Below are 17185 nucleotides of genomic sequence, written 5' to 3'. Positions count from 1 at the left end.
ACCGGACTCTGTCAACTAGTTGTTCAGATCCCAAGTGAATATTCATGGGTCAATACGTTTTTATACGTCAAAGCTAAATTAAGATAATAATAATAATAATAATATTAATAATAATACAGTAAATTACGTGATAAAACATGTTTTGATTACTCCCGAGTTTTGTTGAAATTGTATGGTTTGCCATCATCATGTTTCTGGATTTCAGTCTAAATAGTAAATTCTGCTGAATGTCTTGACGACCATTAGTGTGCGCGCGCATTTGTTTGTGTGTGTGTACGTGTGTGTGTGTGCGTGTGTGTGTGTGTGCATGTGTAAGTGTGTGTGTATACTAGTGGCAGCCTTGGATAATCATCAGCACAATGATACACGGATGCCTCTGTGGCCACATCAGTTATTGTCAGTGGCTGGTAGTGTGCTATACACTTGCGCCGTTAAATGCAACGTCCTCCTGCTCTCCCACATCTTAAAACGTAGAGTCATGAACCACAGTCTGCTCGAGGACGCGTCCTCAGGTTTGAGCGCTCAAAACGACGTTTTGTTGATTATCGTTCACCCGACCACCGTGAAATTGCACCAGCTCCTTCTTGGTCGCTAAAATCGGGAGGATCTTGCGCAGTGGTAGGGAGCAAGCGGTGGCGGACACTTCGGGGAATGTCGGCTGGACGTCACTCTGACATCGGCCTCCTCATATTCTAAGCAAATGGGGTAGGTAGAGAACAACTCCTCTTCCACAATGTCAATGGCTGCGTGTCAGTAGCTTTAAGCGTTCATAATAATTAGTTGACTTAGTTGTCTATTCTTCATTCTTCTACATGTAAACTAAGTTCCAATCCAGTAGGTTCCCGTGCAGATGTGTAGTTAGCTAGCGCCTTAGAAGAGAAACGTCAGTTGGGTAGCTAGCTAGTGCTAATTGCTAGCTAGCAAGTGTGCTAGCTGTTAGCGAGACGCCACTCAATCACAATGTTTTAGCAGTGTGGTTTAGGTAATTAGGGCCCTTTCCGTGTGATGGCCGTTTCCTAGCGAACCCGTTTCGCCAAAACAATATGCACATTTTAGAACTGCATTTCTACCTGGTCAGGTAAATATAATGTAGCTAAGTTAGTTGCTAGCAGGCTAGTTGGCGAGATAGCATGTCTCGCTACATTTCAACCAGGTATGTTGGGACTGGCTAGTAGTGACAAGGTAGCCGAGAGCTCGCCATGCCATTAGGCACGTGATGGATCCTTTGGCCAACTTCATAGGCTTTATTCCAGCGTTAATAACGCGCCTACTGTTCACATGTCATTCAGTGGTTGTCTGCGGGACAGCGAGCGTGTGTTTTCCTGCATTCATTTTTCCCTGTTAAAGGACCGTGTCATACGACCCAAAACACAGAAGATAGATATGCCAGTTGAGAACATTAAAACCCATGTCATAAAGCTAGACCTATTGAGACTTGGTCACAAGTGGCCAAGGAAACGTGTTGTGTTATGGTGACATGATTCAAGTATAGATGTGTCCACATTCATGTTGATTTGGCATTTAAAATGTTTTAGTGTCTACTGCTCATGGTTTTGACTACCACCACTTTACCATTTGAAACCAAATATGTGGTTCAATATTGTGTGATAAGCTGCACTTTGACCCACTGGTAAGACAGCATAATTTTCCATCAGTCAGCTGTGTGTGCGTGTGTTTGTGTGTGTGTGTGTGTGTGTGTGTGTGTGTGTGTGTGTGTGTGTGTGTGTGTGTGTGTGTGTGTGTGTGTGTGTGTGTGTGTGTGTGTGTGTGTGTGTGTGTGTGTGTGTGTGTGTGTGTGTGTGTGATATCCTACCGAGCTATATATAGTGCAGAACAGAGTTCGAAACTTGATCCGGATTGTCTTTTTAGAGCTGCCTACAGCCCACTGTGTGTTAGCGCTGAGTAGCCTACAAACTCAACACCTCAGACCTTATTGTTTTCAACTTAAGTTGTTTAGATCATCATGCTCTGTCACTCTTGGATTCAGTTTGGCCATTAATGCTTCCACAACCACTAGAACAGAACTGCTTGTGCAACAACCTAGGCTATTCCTTTACCAGTTTTGTATTGAACTGATGCATTCCCCTTTCTGTTCCAGTAAGCTTCTGTACATGCTGAGGGATATTGCGAGCATAGGCATCTTGCCATCTTAAGTGTAACCCTACAGTTTTTCGGAGGTTACTTTTATTTGGTGCTCTCTGTGCCTCAAGTACAGTTGTAGTTCGAAGGCTACTGGTTGTATGATCAGTAATTGGGCTTATACAGGGGCAATAGTGGATGCTCCCAGCAGTATTGGTAGTATGCAGTTCTGAAGTTCAAGTAGTTTAAATGCGAAACAAAGCTCTGAACGTCAACAGACATGACAGGTCCTCACAATTGGATGCTCAGAATGAAACTTCATTTGAATAAATAACCCAAGCACATTTGACTATCAATGACGGACACTACATGCCCATCCGAAGCGACAACTCCAGTGCAGATTTGGTGTGCTGCTGACACTGTTTCTTATCTGGTTAGGTGATCTGAGAGCATTGGGGTGAGTTACAAGCAGCATTGCTTAGCTGAGCTATGAAAGAATAATGTGATATCGAGAAGGTTTCCACCAAGCAGAATACACAAGGCATCAGAGCAGAGTCACTCGAGTAAGTGTAAACGGTAGGCCCATGGTTTATAGGAAATTGCATACAGCATGGTTTACTGACACGCACAAACACATCCAATAAGAATGTACAGTCCTTCTGCCTCAACGTTTATTTTCTGTCCCCAACTTCGCACTGCCATGTCTCTCCATCCTCATTTTTTTTGTACGAATAGCCCCCCTGTTTAGTTCCGCTCACACACAGAATGGCCTCTATCCATCGGTACTCCCTTCCCCCCCCACCCCCACACACACTCCTTCTGTGTCAAACTGTCTCCCTTCTGTCTGTACTGCGGCTGCATTTTGGGCTTTTTCCTTGCTCTAGTTGGCTCCCTTCCCAGAATGTGTTGGAAAAGATACAACCCTTGACCCTCAGTGCAAACCGAGCCCTGCGCTTTCCCGTCCCCGCGTGTAGGGGAAGCCTGGGAGAGGATGACTGCAGTCTTGTACGCTTCATTTTCAGTCTGTCAGACCCTCTTCAGCTCTCTCTTTCTCTGTAGGGTCACCTGAAGACTCCCAGCAAGTACAAGACATTCCACTTGTGAGCGCAGCCTCTATGCCTTTTCTCTATATCTTTCTCGGAAATACAAACCATCAAGCAGACTGCGTTCCACCACTCACGGCACCTTTATGTTGGTATGTTACTAATGTGACTCCAGTGCAGCGTTCATTATGGGATCCCTCCCTCAAACCTGTGACTACAGGCTGTTTGTCTTTGCTTACACAACTCCTTTTCTATCAATTTCTCTCTTGGATCTGCAACCTCTTTATGCTCTGAAACATCAGATGCCGCATTCCTCTGTTCCCACATCTTTTTTTCTTCTTCTTGTGTCGGTTTCAATTGAGCATACCCTCAACAAGTGTGGTAGATCATATCGCGTGTTTTTTATCTCAGGTCTCATTCTGACATTAGTCATTTCTGTGTCCTCTCATCTCCTACCGCTTAGCCTATATTTACTCAGACCCATGTCATGTTTTGTTGCCACAGCAACCTGCTTCAACGCCCCCATTGGGTTGATTTCTTGGCTGTCACCTGTGTACTTTCCCACAATGCATTGCATCCCTCCCCCCCTTGGGTGCTGATGGCAGACGGCTGGAGATCATTCCCTGAGAACTTCTTCAATATGGAGCACACACAGAGTTGAGTACACATTCTTTCTGTGCCAACACACCGGTTGCAGGAAACCAGGGGTCAGGCAGCGTCCTCATAGTGAGTGAGAAATAGAGACCAGCCCTTCATTTTGTCCAGCATCCAGTGGCGGAGAGGGAGAGGGAGAGGGAGAGGGAGAGGGAGAGGGAGAGGGAGAGGGAGAGGGAGAGGGAGAGGGAGAGAGAGATCATGGTTTGTACATAGGAGTGCTGACCTGCAGTAACCCAGCTCACAGGCCGTCGCACTCCCACGACAACAAGCTGCTGGAAAACAAACCGCATGTTATAAGGGAAGAACAAGAGTGTGATTGAGAAAGGTAGAGGGGTTGGCGTTGAGAAAAGAATTTGAAGGAGCAGGGCTGTGCCTGTGTCGTAGCATAGTGAACCAGATTGATCACTGTTCGTTTTACCCCACTTCTCAGGGTCAAATTGTGCATGCATGGACATTGATCAAATTAAAACACATGGTTCAACATCTACATCATTTAGTATTGGTCTACCTGTCGTTTTATATCTTTACAGAACATGCTGATTGGCTGGTGTTTGCAGTGCCACTCAGCCAATGACTGAACATTTTATGGAGACTGTTTAGAATCTGGGTGAAGTTGTAACCACTTCAGCCCAATAAGAGTAGAGTGAATGTTGAGTGAATGGGTGAATGAAGCACACTGTAGAGCGAGGAGATGAAGTCTTCCGTTGTCAGGTTGAGTTACAAGCTACTGCGTTTCCTACGGTGACAGTCACGTTCGTTATCAGGACACTGAGAAGTGTTTTTTTTTGCTATGGTGTTGGTGGAACGTTGACTCACGTTGGGGTTAACAACCAAAACAGGAGGTGACAATGAGGTCACCTGTATTACCTCTTTGGTTTACTCATTCCACTCCTAGCAGGCATAGCCTAATGACAGGAAGGGCATAACCTAGCTACGTGTTGAATGTATTGTAGGTAACTGTATTCTACTCTGCAAGCTAGCTTTTGTTCTTGCCCGACCCAAATGATTGTGGGATACCCTAGGGTCCTACATATTGAAGGGACCCTGAAAGCTGGAATAGTGCAATTTTTGGGGGTGGGTCTAGGATGTATTATTGTGTCACAATTCACAATGGCTCCCCTGTTTTTCAGTGTCACCTGAAAGGAAAGTTCAAAGTGTCACCTGTCAGGTGATGCTCTGAAAAGTGCATTCCTACAGACCTTTGATCAAAATGGCTTGTGTGCAAAAGTTCAGTAATTTACATTTTTATTGCACTTTTTAAGGAATACTAGCCTGCCCTACTTACCTGTGACCCACCCTTGACTCAAATACGAGTTGAGTGGAACTTGGGAGAAGGTAGGTCAGACAAGGTGCGACATGTTTTGCTCCATCATACTTCGAGAGCCATCTTTCAGAGAGTAGACTTTAAAAATAGTGCTCCAACAAGGAAACCGCTTCGATTGTGCTGCGAGTTAGAATTCAGGAAAGTTCAGGGCAACCTCCCACAAGGTTACATGTCAGCGCAGCCTGCCTTACTGAAGATCTTGTTTTGGAAACAAACAGGCAGGATTGAGCCGGCCAGGGCCTTGTCCAGCCCCAGCCCAGAGGGCAGACACTGGCCCTGCATGTTCATCTCACCCCCAACCCCACGAGTCCACATTACAGGTGGCGCCATGCTCAAATGCAGTTTGTTAAGCCCGCCAATGTCATCAAGGCCCAACTGTGCATCTCTGTGTTTGTGTGTGCGCTACTGCGTCATAAACGTTCTGCTCCCATTCATCACAATTAAAAGCCTCTGGCCTCAGTGTTCACCCGTCCCAGGCTACAAAGCAGCTCTGTGGCCCCCGTGTCTTCCCTCCTGGCCTGGGCCTGGCGTTTGCCTCCCTCTCCTCCTGCTGCCTGGCTTCCCAGGGGACTGCTGGCCTATAAATACCCCCCTTGCTCTCTAAAAATACTGAGCACTACTGTGTGATCCACTGTGGGACTAAAGAGGGGCTCTCTCTCTTCCCCCCCCCCCCCCCCCCCCCCCCCCCCCCCCCCCCTCTCTCGCTCTCTCTGTGTCTCTCTCTCTTTCTGTCTCTCTGTCTATGTCTCTCTCTCTTCACACACAGAGACATACAGACACACAGACACCGTTCCCATGTTCTGATCTGTCTATATCCTGCTGTTGCCCCAGGGAGCAACATAGAAAGCAGACACCCAGGTTTGCTATTGAATCTCCGTACTGGACATGTTCAAAGACGGCAGATCAGCTTTTCCCACAGCAAGGAGAAATGCCTGAGCAAATTCAACCGAACCATTAGTTAAAGAGGCAACGCAATTATTTTAATCCCAGCAAATAAACCATGTTCAAACTGCAGGGTGAATATTTCTTGCCACAATATTGAGTTATACTGCGATTGGTGTCGTTTTAAAATGTTTAGCTTTCCTAGACTGACTTTCCTGTAGTCCAATTTTCTTTTCTCCTCCAGAACAATGCGTATTTTGTAAGTGGTGCAATTTGCTCAGGAACACACAACAGCTGGTATTCACTTCAAGCTGTTGTATTTCAAATATTGATTTATCTTTCTATAGGCCTATAGCATCTTTATGAAAAGTGTAATCTAAGTTTAGGGAATCTCATCTACTTGTATGCAGTCTTTGTGAATGTGGTAAACAAAAAAGTTCAAACTCAGTAAATTATTCTCTTTCCTTTCTAATAGGTTGTGTTACAATTCAATTTATTCTCAAACCTTCCAAAATGTCAAACATCAAAGGAGAGAACCTTTTCTAAAAGCACAGTTACAGAACAAGTTCCCTCCTAATTCCCTGTTTGTCGATTCACAATCACAGCCCTTTGTGTATGACAGTGATTGTAACTGTGTACTCAACATAAGTGAAATGTTTTTTCGTCTGGTCTTTCGACTGGATTAAAGATGACTTGGAAGTGAATGGTTGGAACACTTACTGTCAAATTTTCAGCTTCCTGAACTTTTCTACGCAAACCGTCTCAAAATGTTTGACAGTTCAGTCACAACATTTATTAGGTACCTCTCCAGATTTTGACAAAGCTGTATTGCCAAAATGGAGATGAGCGAAAGTGATGTCTGAACCATGACTTAGTCATTATGGAGGAGTATGATTGACCAGTTATCTGAATAGTTAGAGAAATAAGGCCTATCTTTACAGTGATCATTTATTTCCATGATTTGCCATTGATGTATACCCACACTATGGGTATATATCCATGTTTACAAGTGACTTGTAAACATATTTTATACCCAGTACATTTCAAATCAAACCAATATTCATTTACAATGAAACAAAATCCGAATACTGTACTGTCCTTATTTAGGTGAGTCAGTCAGAAGACAGACGTGATCTTTATTCTGTCCTCTCTTGGTTAATGACTGATGGAGTCTTCAGTCTGTGAACAAAGCGCAGCTCTGTGTTGACGTTGACCGAGCCGATGTTGGTTAATGACTAATTGTGGGTGTGTGTTTACCATCGCTGTTAAGGTGAGTGGTACGAAAGGCTTTGGGAACGCGAATGGGCCGCTTGGGCTCTGTGGTTGGAGCTTAAGCCAACAATCGAAAATGGTCCAAAACAAAGCAGAAAGGTTGGGAGTTTGTGGTTTTAGGCCTTTTTTCCGCCGTGCTCCCTTAACCTACGTACGTCAGGAGGGAACAGTGGTAACTGGTTATTTTGGTTGACCATTGATGCATCCTGGTACTGAGAATGTGGACTAAGGTGGTGTGTGTGTGTGTGTGTGTGTGTGTGTATACATGTTGTCTTCTCATGTAGGCTACTTCTTATCCAACAGGTTTGTGGTGTCCTGTGGTGTCTTGTTGAAACCTGTGTACACAATGATGAAATATACAGGATTTTTCTCAGCACGCAAGCCTGTAAGAGTTGGAAAGCATGGGAACTCCTATTCTAAATAAAACCTACACTTTTGTAGATCCTTTGTACAGACTCACAAGGAGGTTCTAGCCACAGGCAGGTGTTAGAAGGGCCATGATCTGGCAGTCATGGACTTGAACCCATAATGGAAATCCTGTCGTGGATTCCAGTGTGTCCTGGTTTCTGGGTCGTGAGCCCTGGGTCCCCTCCTTCTACTCTGTTGTGGAGGTGGTAACTAAATCCAGCAGGGTGGGTTCACCATGTCCCTGGCAGGGTCTCTGGGGCCTGGCTAGGCACACCGCCGAGGTGTGGGCCTCCTTGTGTTGGTCGACTCCGCAGGCCTCTCAGGCCACACTCACCCAGGTTCTATCATTGGGGGTTATTATGGTTCATTCTGCAACAACTTGATAACCACACTGTGATGCATTTGATATCAAGAGTACGCTAAATGAACGGCTATCTGGAATGAGTGGGCCCTGCAGTGTAGCCCCTATTCCTAGTATTGAATGACCTAGGATTGCATGAATGACCTAAGCTAGTGGATGTATGTCTTGGCCATTTTGAAAAAGTGAGTGAGGGACACGGGCAAGCGAAAGGTAGGCCAGTGTGAGATAATTTTGTGGAATGTGTGGTGGAGTTTTTGTGGTTTGCAAGCTGCTTGAGAGTGGAGATCCAGAGCAGGAGGCCCCTCCCCCTCGCTCAACCTCTCTCCTTTCACTGGCTGGCTCTTAAAGGGACAGTTGCAGTTAGACTACACAGTTCCTCTTTGGCGTCTTCCTCTCACCCACGCCTTCCTCCTTTCACCCCTCCCCCCCCAAATCTGTCTTTTTTACTCAAGAAGCAAAGGCTGACCCAGAGGTCAGGGGTGGTGAGTATTGTCTGGGTCAGCCATGATACCCAGACCAGGCTGTGATTACTTTTTGATATGCTCTCAGAGACCTCCTGACTCTCTCTCTCCGACTCTCTTTCTCTGCCTCTCTCCTGCCTCTCTTCTGCCTCTCTCCTGTCTCCCAGGTCAGTGGGTGTTCAGTGAAGAGTCCTAGAGAGCAGCACAGCAGAATGTCCCAGTGTGTCAGCAAAGTGTTTGGCTGAGGTAAGTGGTCTAGGCCCAACCATACTAATGGCCAACATCATCATCATAATCATCACCACAAGAGCTGAGGACCACTCGTTTCTAGCTCTATGTCACACTGTTTAGGTCTCTTCAGTAGCAACTCATTGCCTTCCCTGCTCAGCTAAATAATGAAATCTAGCAATCATTCAGACAAATGATGGCAACTGGGATAAATGAACCGGCACACCTTCTGCATGCCAATTATTTGTATCCGTGTTTCTATGTAGATGACGTCCACCCCCAAATCAAACCTAGCTGCTAAATGTGTTGTAAATCGAATCACCTATGACCTTTTGACCCATAATAGCCCTTGGCCGGAAGCCTGATTGGGAGGGGCGTCGGTTTGGAGAAGCTGTTGTTGTTCTCCTCGGTGAGGCTCCTCTCCCTCTCTGTCCTCAGCAGTGTGGGTGACAAGTGTGAAGCTCCACAGACTGATAGCGTCCGTGCCCCGGCCTGAGACCTTCACCATCAGCAAACCAAATGCACCCCGACAATAAACTGTCCAATCATGGCAAGCAAGCGACCAGCGACGGCCAAGCCAAGATCCCAAATGTAACTCAGCAGCAGGGAGCTGCCAGCAACCTGGGGTCCAAGGGCCTGGGGGCGGGGAACCATGGAGTGAAAACCAATCAGATTCCTCCTGGCAACCCTGTGCTGAAGAGCATCAGCCAGTCGGTGAGTGCTGTGGGCGGGATGCTGAAAGCCAAGACCAAACGGGAGAGGAGCGTGTCTATTGACTCTGGTGAGCAGAGAGATGCCATCACCCCAGTCATGGAGCCTGATTCCAAAGGTAATCACGCTCACACACACACACACACACACACACACACACACACACACACACACACACACATGTAGAGAAGTCTGTATACTCACACAGGGGCATGTTGGGGCCAGAGAAGCAGCTAGCTACATTCCATCTCCAGTGTGCGCAGCGACACTTCCTGTAGCTTCCTATCACTCTCTGATCTTTACCAGAAATACCAAAATGATGTATCTGCACACGCCACCCCCAGCAGGAAGCCAGTGGACTCGGCAGGACTGAATAATGTGTTTTTTGACATTCACTCTGAAAAGCCCTGACCTTTTTGTTTGAGGCGTCAAAAAATTCCCCCCCCCAACTTGTGTTGGTGTGGGATGTAGCTGCAGTGACGCGAGTGAGGGGGAAGAGCTTCTGGGGTTTTCTGCAAAGATGAGGGGACAAGCCAGGCAAAGAGGAAAGCAGAGCCCAGGGTGGCTGGGAACCCTTTGTGTTCATATGGCACACAGACAAGATATCTGATGCTTCTGCACACAGTTCCAGCAAAGTTTGTGTCAGTGTGTGTGTGTGAGAATTGTGTCAGAGGCTGTGTGTGTGTGTGTGTGTGTGTGAATAGTAAGTTAGGATTGTCTTTGACTGAAGGGTGTAAACTGGACTTTCATTTGCATTTCTGTTTTGGGTATGTGCTGTTCTTATTTGCATGATGCTTTTTTTATACGGTACGTTCAAAGGCCTGACTGGCAGAGGTAGTGGGCAAATAATGGGCCGGTAATAGGATTTTGTGAAACTGAGTCATCTGGGCTTCCTGTAACAATGCTGCAACCCACTCCAAACGTAAACACACGCACACAAACAGAACCACACACACACACATGGGCACAAGCACCTTGAGTTGCTGAGAGGGATGGGCGTGGTTACTACACAAAGAATAACAGAAGCTGTGAGGCGGGAGAGAATGAAAGATGGGGTGGGTCCTTTGAAGGGAAACCTCCGGCTTCATTCTCTCTCCCCTCTCCCTCGTCCCATCTCACTCCCCCTCTCTCTCTCCTTGTGATCTCATTTCTGTCCAGAGGAGAGAGAGAGAGAGGGGGGGGGGGCAATGCATTCAAATGAAATGCAAGTCATCCTCCCACTACCTAACCACTCCAACAGCACACCTGGAGAGGGACAATGAAGAAAGTGAATGTATAAAGGGGGGGGGTGGAAGATGAGAGCGAATGAGCGAGATCCGTGAAAGGGAGTGAGCAAGGGCGAGCAAGAGAACGAGTCAACTCTTTACATAAACCAGGGTCTGCTGGGATCAAAGGAGGAGGCAGAAAAGGTCAGGTCTGCAGTTGGCCCCTGCGTCGTAGATGTTGTGTGTAGAGACTAAAGGCCTGACCGCCTGCCTCCCTCCAGCCTCACAGCGTCTTGTCTGCTAGCCAAGGTTAAATGATAATAGATTGGCCGATGTGGCTGGTTTTCTTTTAACAGCTTTCCATACGGTACTTGAAGGATTGCTGCTGAATTGGTGTCGTGCATTGGCATTCGTGACTGCCTTCAAACGACTTCTATTAGTCATATCCTGTCTGTGTGTGTCCTCTTCAGCAGAGGGTGTTATGCGCAGTAAGCGGCGCTGCGTCCTGGAGAAGAAGCAGCCGTACAGTGGGGATGAGTGGTGCTCTGGGCCCGACACCGAGGAGGACGAGGACAAACCGCACCCCGCCATCATCCGTGAGTCCTCCAGAAGCTGAGCAGCATCGGACACACGACCGTCTCTGGGCCATGCCGCTTTCATTTCCATTCCTTTAAATGCAGTCCATCCGGTTGATGGAGAGATGAACTGCCGTTTTAAAGCTTGTTTTGCTTAACAGCGGGTCAAGTCGACTTGCAATCTACGCTGAGAACTACGGCCACTTGTAGCACCCTCCCCTACCATGGCACTCCAATCACTGCTACTCCTGTAAACTGCCACCCCACTAGTTAAAACACTTGTATAAGTGTGGTTTTAGGATGGAATAGAATTACAGTTGAATGCAGTAACAACGACCTGTTGCGTTTAGTGAAAGAATTGGATGACGTGATGTCAGCTAGATTGGTCAGGAGCCTTGACAGAACCTTTTCCATGTGTGTTGGCTCCCTCTAGTGTTTGCAGAAGGGCAGGACATATTGTTTTTCCACCGTTCGTGCAGTCAACACAGAGCTGAGACGTGCGTTGGTGTTGTGTTTTTCTCCCAGGGGAGAGAGGGATGGTCGGACCCATCCAGAGCCTCTCAGGGCCCTCCACAGCCGGGGCCATGTCGGACCCCGGGGGCCCGGCCCTGGGACGGGGTCAGGGGCCGGGCGTGCGCTCAGAGCTGCCCAGACCTTCCCAGCAAGTGGTGTACGTCTTCACTACCAGCCTAGCCAACAGGTGAGGATCCCCCACCCCTACTCCCACCTCTCGTCACACGGGTCATTCAATACATTTCACACCAGACATGGCCTCTATTCGTTTTCTTGGCGTCAAGGTTGTTTTATCATGGTGATTAGCGTCATCAGGATATGATTGTCTTGCTCCTTTCTATTCCGTGGGCCGTGGGTGAGTGTGCTGGTAGGGAAGCAGTGCTGTGTTAACCCCCCTGTGCTCTCTCCCCTTGTTTCACCAGCGCCGCCGAGGCCGTGATGCACGGCCACTCCGACTCCATCCTCCTGTTCCACCAGCAGAATGTCCCCCGCGCCAAGCTGGAGCAGGTTCGACTGCATGACACACCTGTGCATGCGCACAGACAAACAATACTCAGTCTATTTATATATATAAAGTGTGTTCTTGCTGACTCCAGCTGCAGAAGCTTGTGGGGATGTTTCACCGTATTTGTTTAACTATTTCAGTACTTTGTTTCTAGTCTTTGTTCCTGTTTTTCACACCCACTTGTGAAGAGAACAATGTGATCGCTCAAGCAGCTTGTCTTCCTCCTGTTTGATGACTCGTCTTCATGGGTCCGTCTTCCTCTCCATCTCGTCTCTCAGGGTCCTCCGTCAGGGAAACTGCCCAGCCTGTCCGAGCAGATGAGCTCCAGCAGTACCCCTCCTATGGGTACCCCCAAGTCTCAAAGTGGGACCCCGAGGCCCGCTTCTGTGGGAGGGGGTGTGGGGGCCCACCTGCAGCCGGCAGGGACCCCATCTTCAACAGGCCACCCGGATGGGGAGGTTTCCCAAACCAGACCTGGCGGAGCCTCCAGCAATAACTCCAGTGCCGTTCCCCATAAGCCTTCCTGCAGCACGGCCACCCCTCCAGGCCCGGCCCCAGAGGGGCCAGGGGGTCTGCCCAACCCCGGGGAAGGCATCTCCCCCTCGGGTAGTCCGTCTGTCCTCTCAGCCCACCTGCAGGGAGACCCAGGACAGAGGGGGGGCCCGGTGAACACGGACGGCCTGTCGAAAGAGCAGCTGGAGCACAGGGAGCGCTCTCTGCAGACCCTGAGGGACATCGAGAGGCTGTTGCTACGCAGTGGGCCCGGAGGAGCCCCTGGAGAACCCGGGGGCCCTAACACCAACGCCAACCTGAACAATAACTCTGAGGGCAGTGGTACTATAGAGGAAGGGGACACTGGTACCAATAATGCTGGCAACTGCAACAGCAGCAATATCCTGCCTTCTGGCATGCCCCCTATGGGTGGGATGAAGAAGTATGAGGAGCCCCTGCAGTCCATCATATCCCAGACCCAGAACCTGGGAGGAGGGCCGGCCATGGATGACTCCCAGATGGGCCCACACCAGGGGATGCCACCTCACCCCCACCACCACCTATCCTCCCCGGGCCTGGACATGGGCCCCTTGCTTGGGCCTGATGGCCTGACCCCGGAGCAGATGGCCTGGAGGAAGCTCCAGGAGGAGTACTACCAGGAGAAGAGGCGCCAGCAGGAGATCCAACCCCACACTCACCCACAGCATTTCAGGATGATGTCTGAGATGGGGATGCAGGGAGGACCCCCTATGATGATGAGGGGACCCCCTCCCCCTTACCATAGCAAGGCCGGAGAGCAACAATGGGGCCCTGGACCTATGATGGGGGGTAATGGTCGCATGATAGACATGCACCAAGAAGGGCCCAGGGGCCCCAGATTCCTGGCCCAAATGCAGAGAGGGCCGCCTGGAGGAGGGGGGTTCCCTGGTAGCCCTGGAGGTGTTTTGTCAATGGAGGGTTTGGGCCCTCAGAGGCCCCCCAGACCAGGAATGGTCTGGATAGAGGACATGCCCCCTAATATGGGCGGTGGGGGTCCCTTTCATGGCTGCTATCCTGGTGGGCCGGGTGGAAACCCTCAGCACATGCAGGGTGACCCCGAGCGCCTCCTCACCCGGGAAGAGATGTTTCGCATTATGGAGAAGCGGCAGCTGCAGGGCCTTCACAGGCTGGAGCTGGATCGGCTGGCCAAGCAGCAGCAGCAGCATCATCAGCAGCATCATCAGCAGGGAGGGCTCGGGCCCAGGCTGATGGACCCAGGGTTTCCCAACCTGGCCATGGGCAGAGGTCCTCCCTCCAGGGGTGAACCCATGGACTTCCCGGGCTCACGGGAGATGGTGGGTTCCCCTGGAGGAGGGGGCGGGCCTCAGATGAGGGACCTTGTCGACTCCCCTCTTGGGAACCAGCTGAATATGAACGTTAATATGAACATGAACCCTCAGATGAGTTCTCAGCAGCAGATGATGCTGGTTCAGAGGCTACGTGGAGGCTCTTTAGGGGAGATGTTGAGCCATGAGGACATTTCACGAATCAGGGCTTCACAGAATGGGAGGGGAGGGAATAAAGGAATGATCCAAGGACCTGATGGCCCCCTTCAATTCCCCAACCAGGGCTCATTCTCTGGGGGCCAGGTGGAGGGGGGCTACCTTCAGCAGCCTGGGCCAGAGATGTTTGGACCTGACCAGCAAGGGCCCAATCAGATGGGGGGGACATCCCGGCTCAGTCACATGCCAATGGGTGGAGGCCCCAGGGGGGCGGACATGGGCTCTCGCCATCCCTCTGACCTGTCAATCAACGTCAACCCCATGGTGTCCCCAGCCATGCCCCCTCCCCATCAGCTCAAGTCTCCGTCCCTGAGCCAGGAGCCTTCGCCTCTCCTTCCCTCCCCCTCCGCCCCGGGCCTCAAGTCCCCCTCTCAGATCTCCTCTACTGGGACTCACCCTCCGCTGCCAGCCGTGTCTGGTGGAGGCACTCCATCGTCCTCCTCCATGAAGTCTCCTCAGGTGATGGGGGGAGGCTCCACTCTGGGGCTGCGCTCCCCAGCGGGCTCCCCCAGACAGCTCAAATCCCCGGCCATGCCCGTGGCCTCTCCTGGTTGGACGTCCTCTCCCAAAACGACTCTTCCAAGTCCAGGTGGACCAACCAGTGGAAAGGGTAATGGAGGAAGCAGCTCCACAGAGACAGGTAGGCTTTTGGACGGGGTGGGGTGGGGGGGGGGGTTGTTGGCTCTTTTGGACGTATTAAACACTAGACTAAACAAACAGGATGCCTTTACCCCACCCAATGTTCTGTGTAGTATCGCACAATGCTTACAACGTCTTCCTCAATGAGGACATGTTTATGTGACTGGTGTTTGTTCTCAACAGGCCCCTCACTGCCCCCCAGGAGTTCTAACTCCACCCCCATCAGCCAGCCAGGCTCCATGAATCCCAGCATGCCTTTCAATTCTTCTCCAGACAACCCTCCCTCCCAGAATCCTCTGTCCCTGATCATGTCTCAGATGTCCAAGTACGCCATGCCCAGCTCCACCCCTCTTTACCACGACGCCATCAAAACCATCGCCACGTCCGACGACGAGATGCTTCCCGATCGCCCTCTTCTGTCTGGCGTCAACATTGGCGGTATTGTGAACACCTCATTTTCAAAGTGCTGCAGATTTTATTACAACAGTTGTGTGGTTAGATGTTGATCTGCCATCGTTTATACTGGGATAGCTTTACACCTAAACCTGCCCTATTTCCTCCCCCAGGTAACATGGGGAACCACCAGGCTCAGATGATCCTCTCCCAGGGGTCAATGGGGCCACACAGTGGGCCCCAAAGCCCCATGGGCATGGTGCTCCAGCCCCAGCTCGGCCACGACCCCTCTGGACCTATGCTGGGCTCCCCCAACTCCATGGGGATGTCTGGCATGAACCCTGCCATGATGGGTGGAGGACCCCCAGACGGAATGGGGCCCTGCAATATCTCCCCCATGCACCCTCAGAACCAGATGGGCGGCTTCCCTCGCATGCAGCATCCCTCCCATGGACCCATGCACTCCCCCATCGGTGGCATGCCCCCGCAGTTCTCTCAGCCCAACGAAGACATTCTTCCACAACAGCAGCTCCATTTGCTCAGCAAGGGGATGTCCCACCAGCGCCAGCCTCACCCCTCGGACTCTTTCGCACCCATGTCCATCGGGGATGGGCCGGACCTGAGCGAGGTCATCCGGCCAAGCCACACTGGCATCCCAGAGTTCGATCTGTCCCGTATCATTCCTTCCGACAAGCCCAGTAGCACCCTGCAGTACTTCCCTAAGAGCGAGTCCCAGCAAAACCCCCACCAGGGTCCCCCATCCCAGCAGCCTCCCCCACAGCAGCTCCTTAAACAGCTCTCCTCCGGCCCTCCACACAGCAGTGCACCCTCCTCCAACCCACACATTGCTAATCTCCAGAACATGATGGCAGAGCAACAGCTACCCCCCCACCCCTCTCACTGTGGGATGCGCCAGGGAATGGGCATGCCTCAGGGAGGCTCCAGAGGCATGGTGTCAGGCGGGGGCATGGGCCCCATGTGCCCGCCGGGACATATGATGGGTAGGACAGGCATGCAGCAGCAGCTACAGCAGCAGCACCATCAGCAGCAGCCACAGGCCATGATGGCTAACAGCCTTCTACACCACCCCTCCCACCCACATCCAGCTATGATGGCCCCACAACAGCACCCACACAACCTGATGGCCCAGCAAAACCTGATGATGATGCAGGCAAAGCAGAGAGGTATGTCCCTACCAGGAGACCCCTTTGGTCCTCAGGGGCCTCTTATGTCTCCCCAGGGCCCCATGATGGGCCCCCCACACCCACAGTCTGGTATGATGGGCCCCCAGTCACTTAGACAAAGGGGTATGTCCCTGGACAGTCCCATAGGTTATGGCCCTGGAAGTATGGCAAACATGCCTTTCTGATTTAACTCTCTAAAGCTGTAAAAACCTTATTTTCAATAGGTTGTTTTTCCATTATGTTTTCATTCATGTTGTTATTCCTGCAATTGTCAAAAAAATACCGGTAATAGTCTTCCCATTTTGGAGAACGACTGATAAAAAGAATATTAAAGACACCGGCACGCGGTTCAATAACAAATCTGAAGCCATTTTCTAAAATGTCTGTAAAATATGTATATTTCACAGATGCGTGTATTTGTTTTGGCAGAGGTGAGGGGGAGAGTGGAGTGCCTCTTGAATTTCTATTTGTTTTAATATCATGGAATATTCTCTCCGACTACCAAACTGTTGTGCAAAGAAAATATATATATATATATAATATATAGTTGCTGTATATAAGTTGCAATTTGTGATTGTTTGCAATTGTTCTGTATAACTGTTTTAATATAAGTCAAAAAAAGAATAATACTTCAAAGTCTATCCATATAATAGCGTTGGTCTCATTTATTATATATATATTTTTTACTGTTTATTACAACAGTCATGTGCCA

General features: G+C 49.9%; 1 protein-coding gene across 3 annotated transcripts; it reads left to right on the top strand.

Annotated features, from left to right (window-relative positions):
• Positions 1 to 310: 310 nt before the first annotated feature.
• On the top strand, positions 311 to 17097 carry bcl9l (bcl9 like). 3 transcript variants are annotated; one of them, XM_047036614.1, is made up of 9 exons: positions 311 to 705; positions 8655 to 8733; positions 9157 to 9544; positions 11102 to 11227; positions 11732 to 11906; positions 12142 to 12226; positions 12503 to 14897; positions 15080 to 15334; positions 15463 to 17097. In XM_047036614.1, the coding sequence occupies exons 3-9, from the start codon at positions 9235 to 9237 to the stop codon at positions 16656 to 16658; spliced, it is 4542 nt and encodes a 1513-aa protein (XP_046892570.1). In that variant the 5' UTR covers positions 311 to 705; positions 8655 to 8733; positions 9157 to 9234; the 3' UTR covers positions 16659 to 17097. The 3 variants fall into 3 exon arrangements, with proteins under 3 accessions (XP_046892570.1, XP_046892571.1, XP_046892569.1); XM_047036615.1 differs by having other exon boundaries at positions 9154 to 9544; positions 11105 to 11227; XM_047036613.1 differs by having other exon boundaries at positions 312 to 705; positions 9154 to 9544.
• The last annotated feature ends 88 nt before the right edge of the window (positions 17098 to 17185 follow it).

Source organism: Hypomesus transpacificus, chromosome 15, assembly GCF_021917145.1.
Source record: "Hypomesus transpacificus isolate Combined female chromosome 15, fHypTra1, whole genome shotgun sequence".
In the NCBI taxonomy this organism is placed as follows: domain Eukaryota; kingdom Metazoa; phylum Chordata; class Actinopteri; order Osmeriformes; family Osmeridae; genus Hypomesus; species Hypomesus transpacificus.
The sequence above is the reverse complement of the archived record's forward strand: the minus strand, read 5'-3'. Positions and strand labels throughout refer to the sequence as shown.

Excerpts from the sequence above, each read along its gene's own strand:
- bcl9l (XM_047036614.1), top strand. The coding sequence starts at position 9,235 with ATGCACCCCGACAATAAACTGTCCAATCATGGCAAGCAAGCGACCAGC. Across the intron at positions 14,898-15,079 it reads AAGCAGCTCCACAGAGACAG|GCCCCTCACTGCCCCCCAGG; the intron begins GTAGGCTTTTGG and ends TGTTCTCAACAG. Across the intron at positions 15,335-15,462 it reads GTCTGGCGTCAACATTGGCG|GTAACATGGGGAACCACCAG; the intron begins GTATTGTGAACA and ends TTCCTCCCCCAG.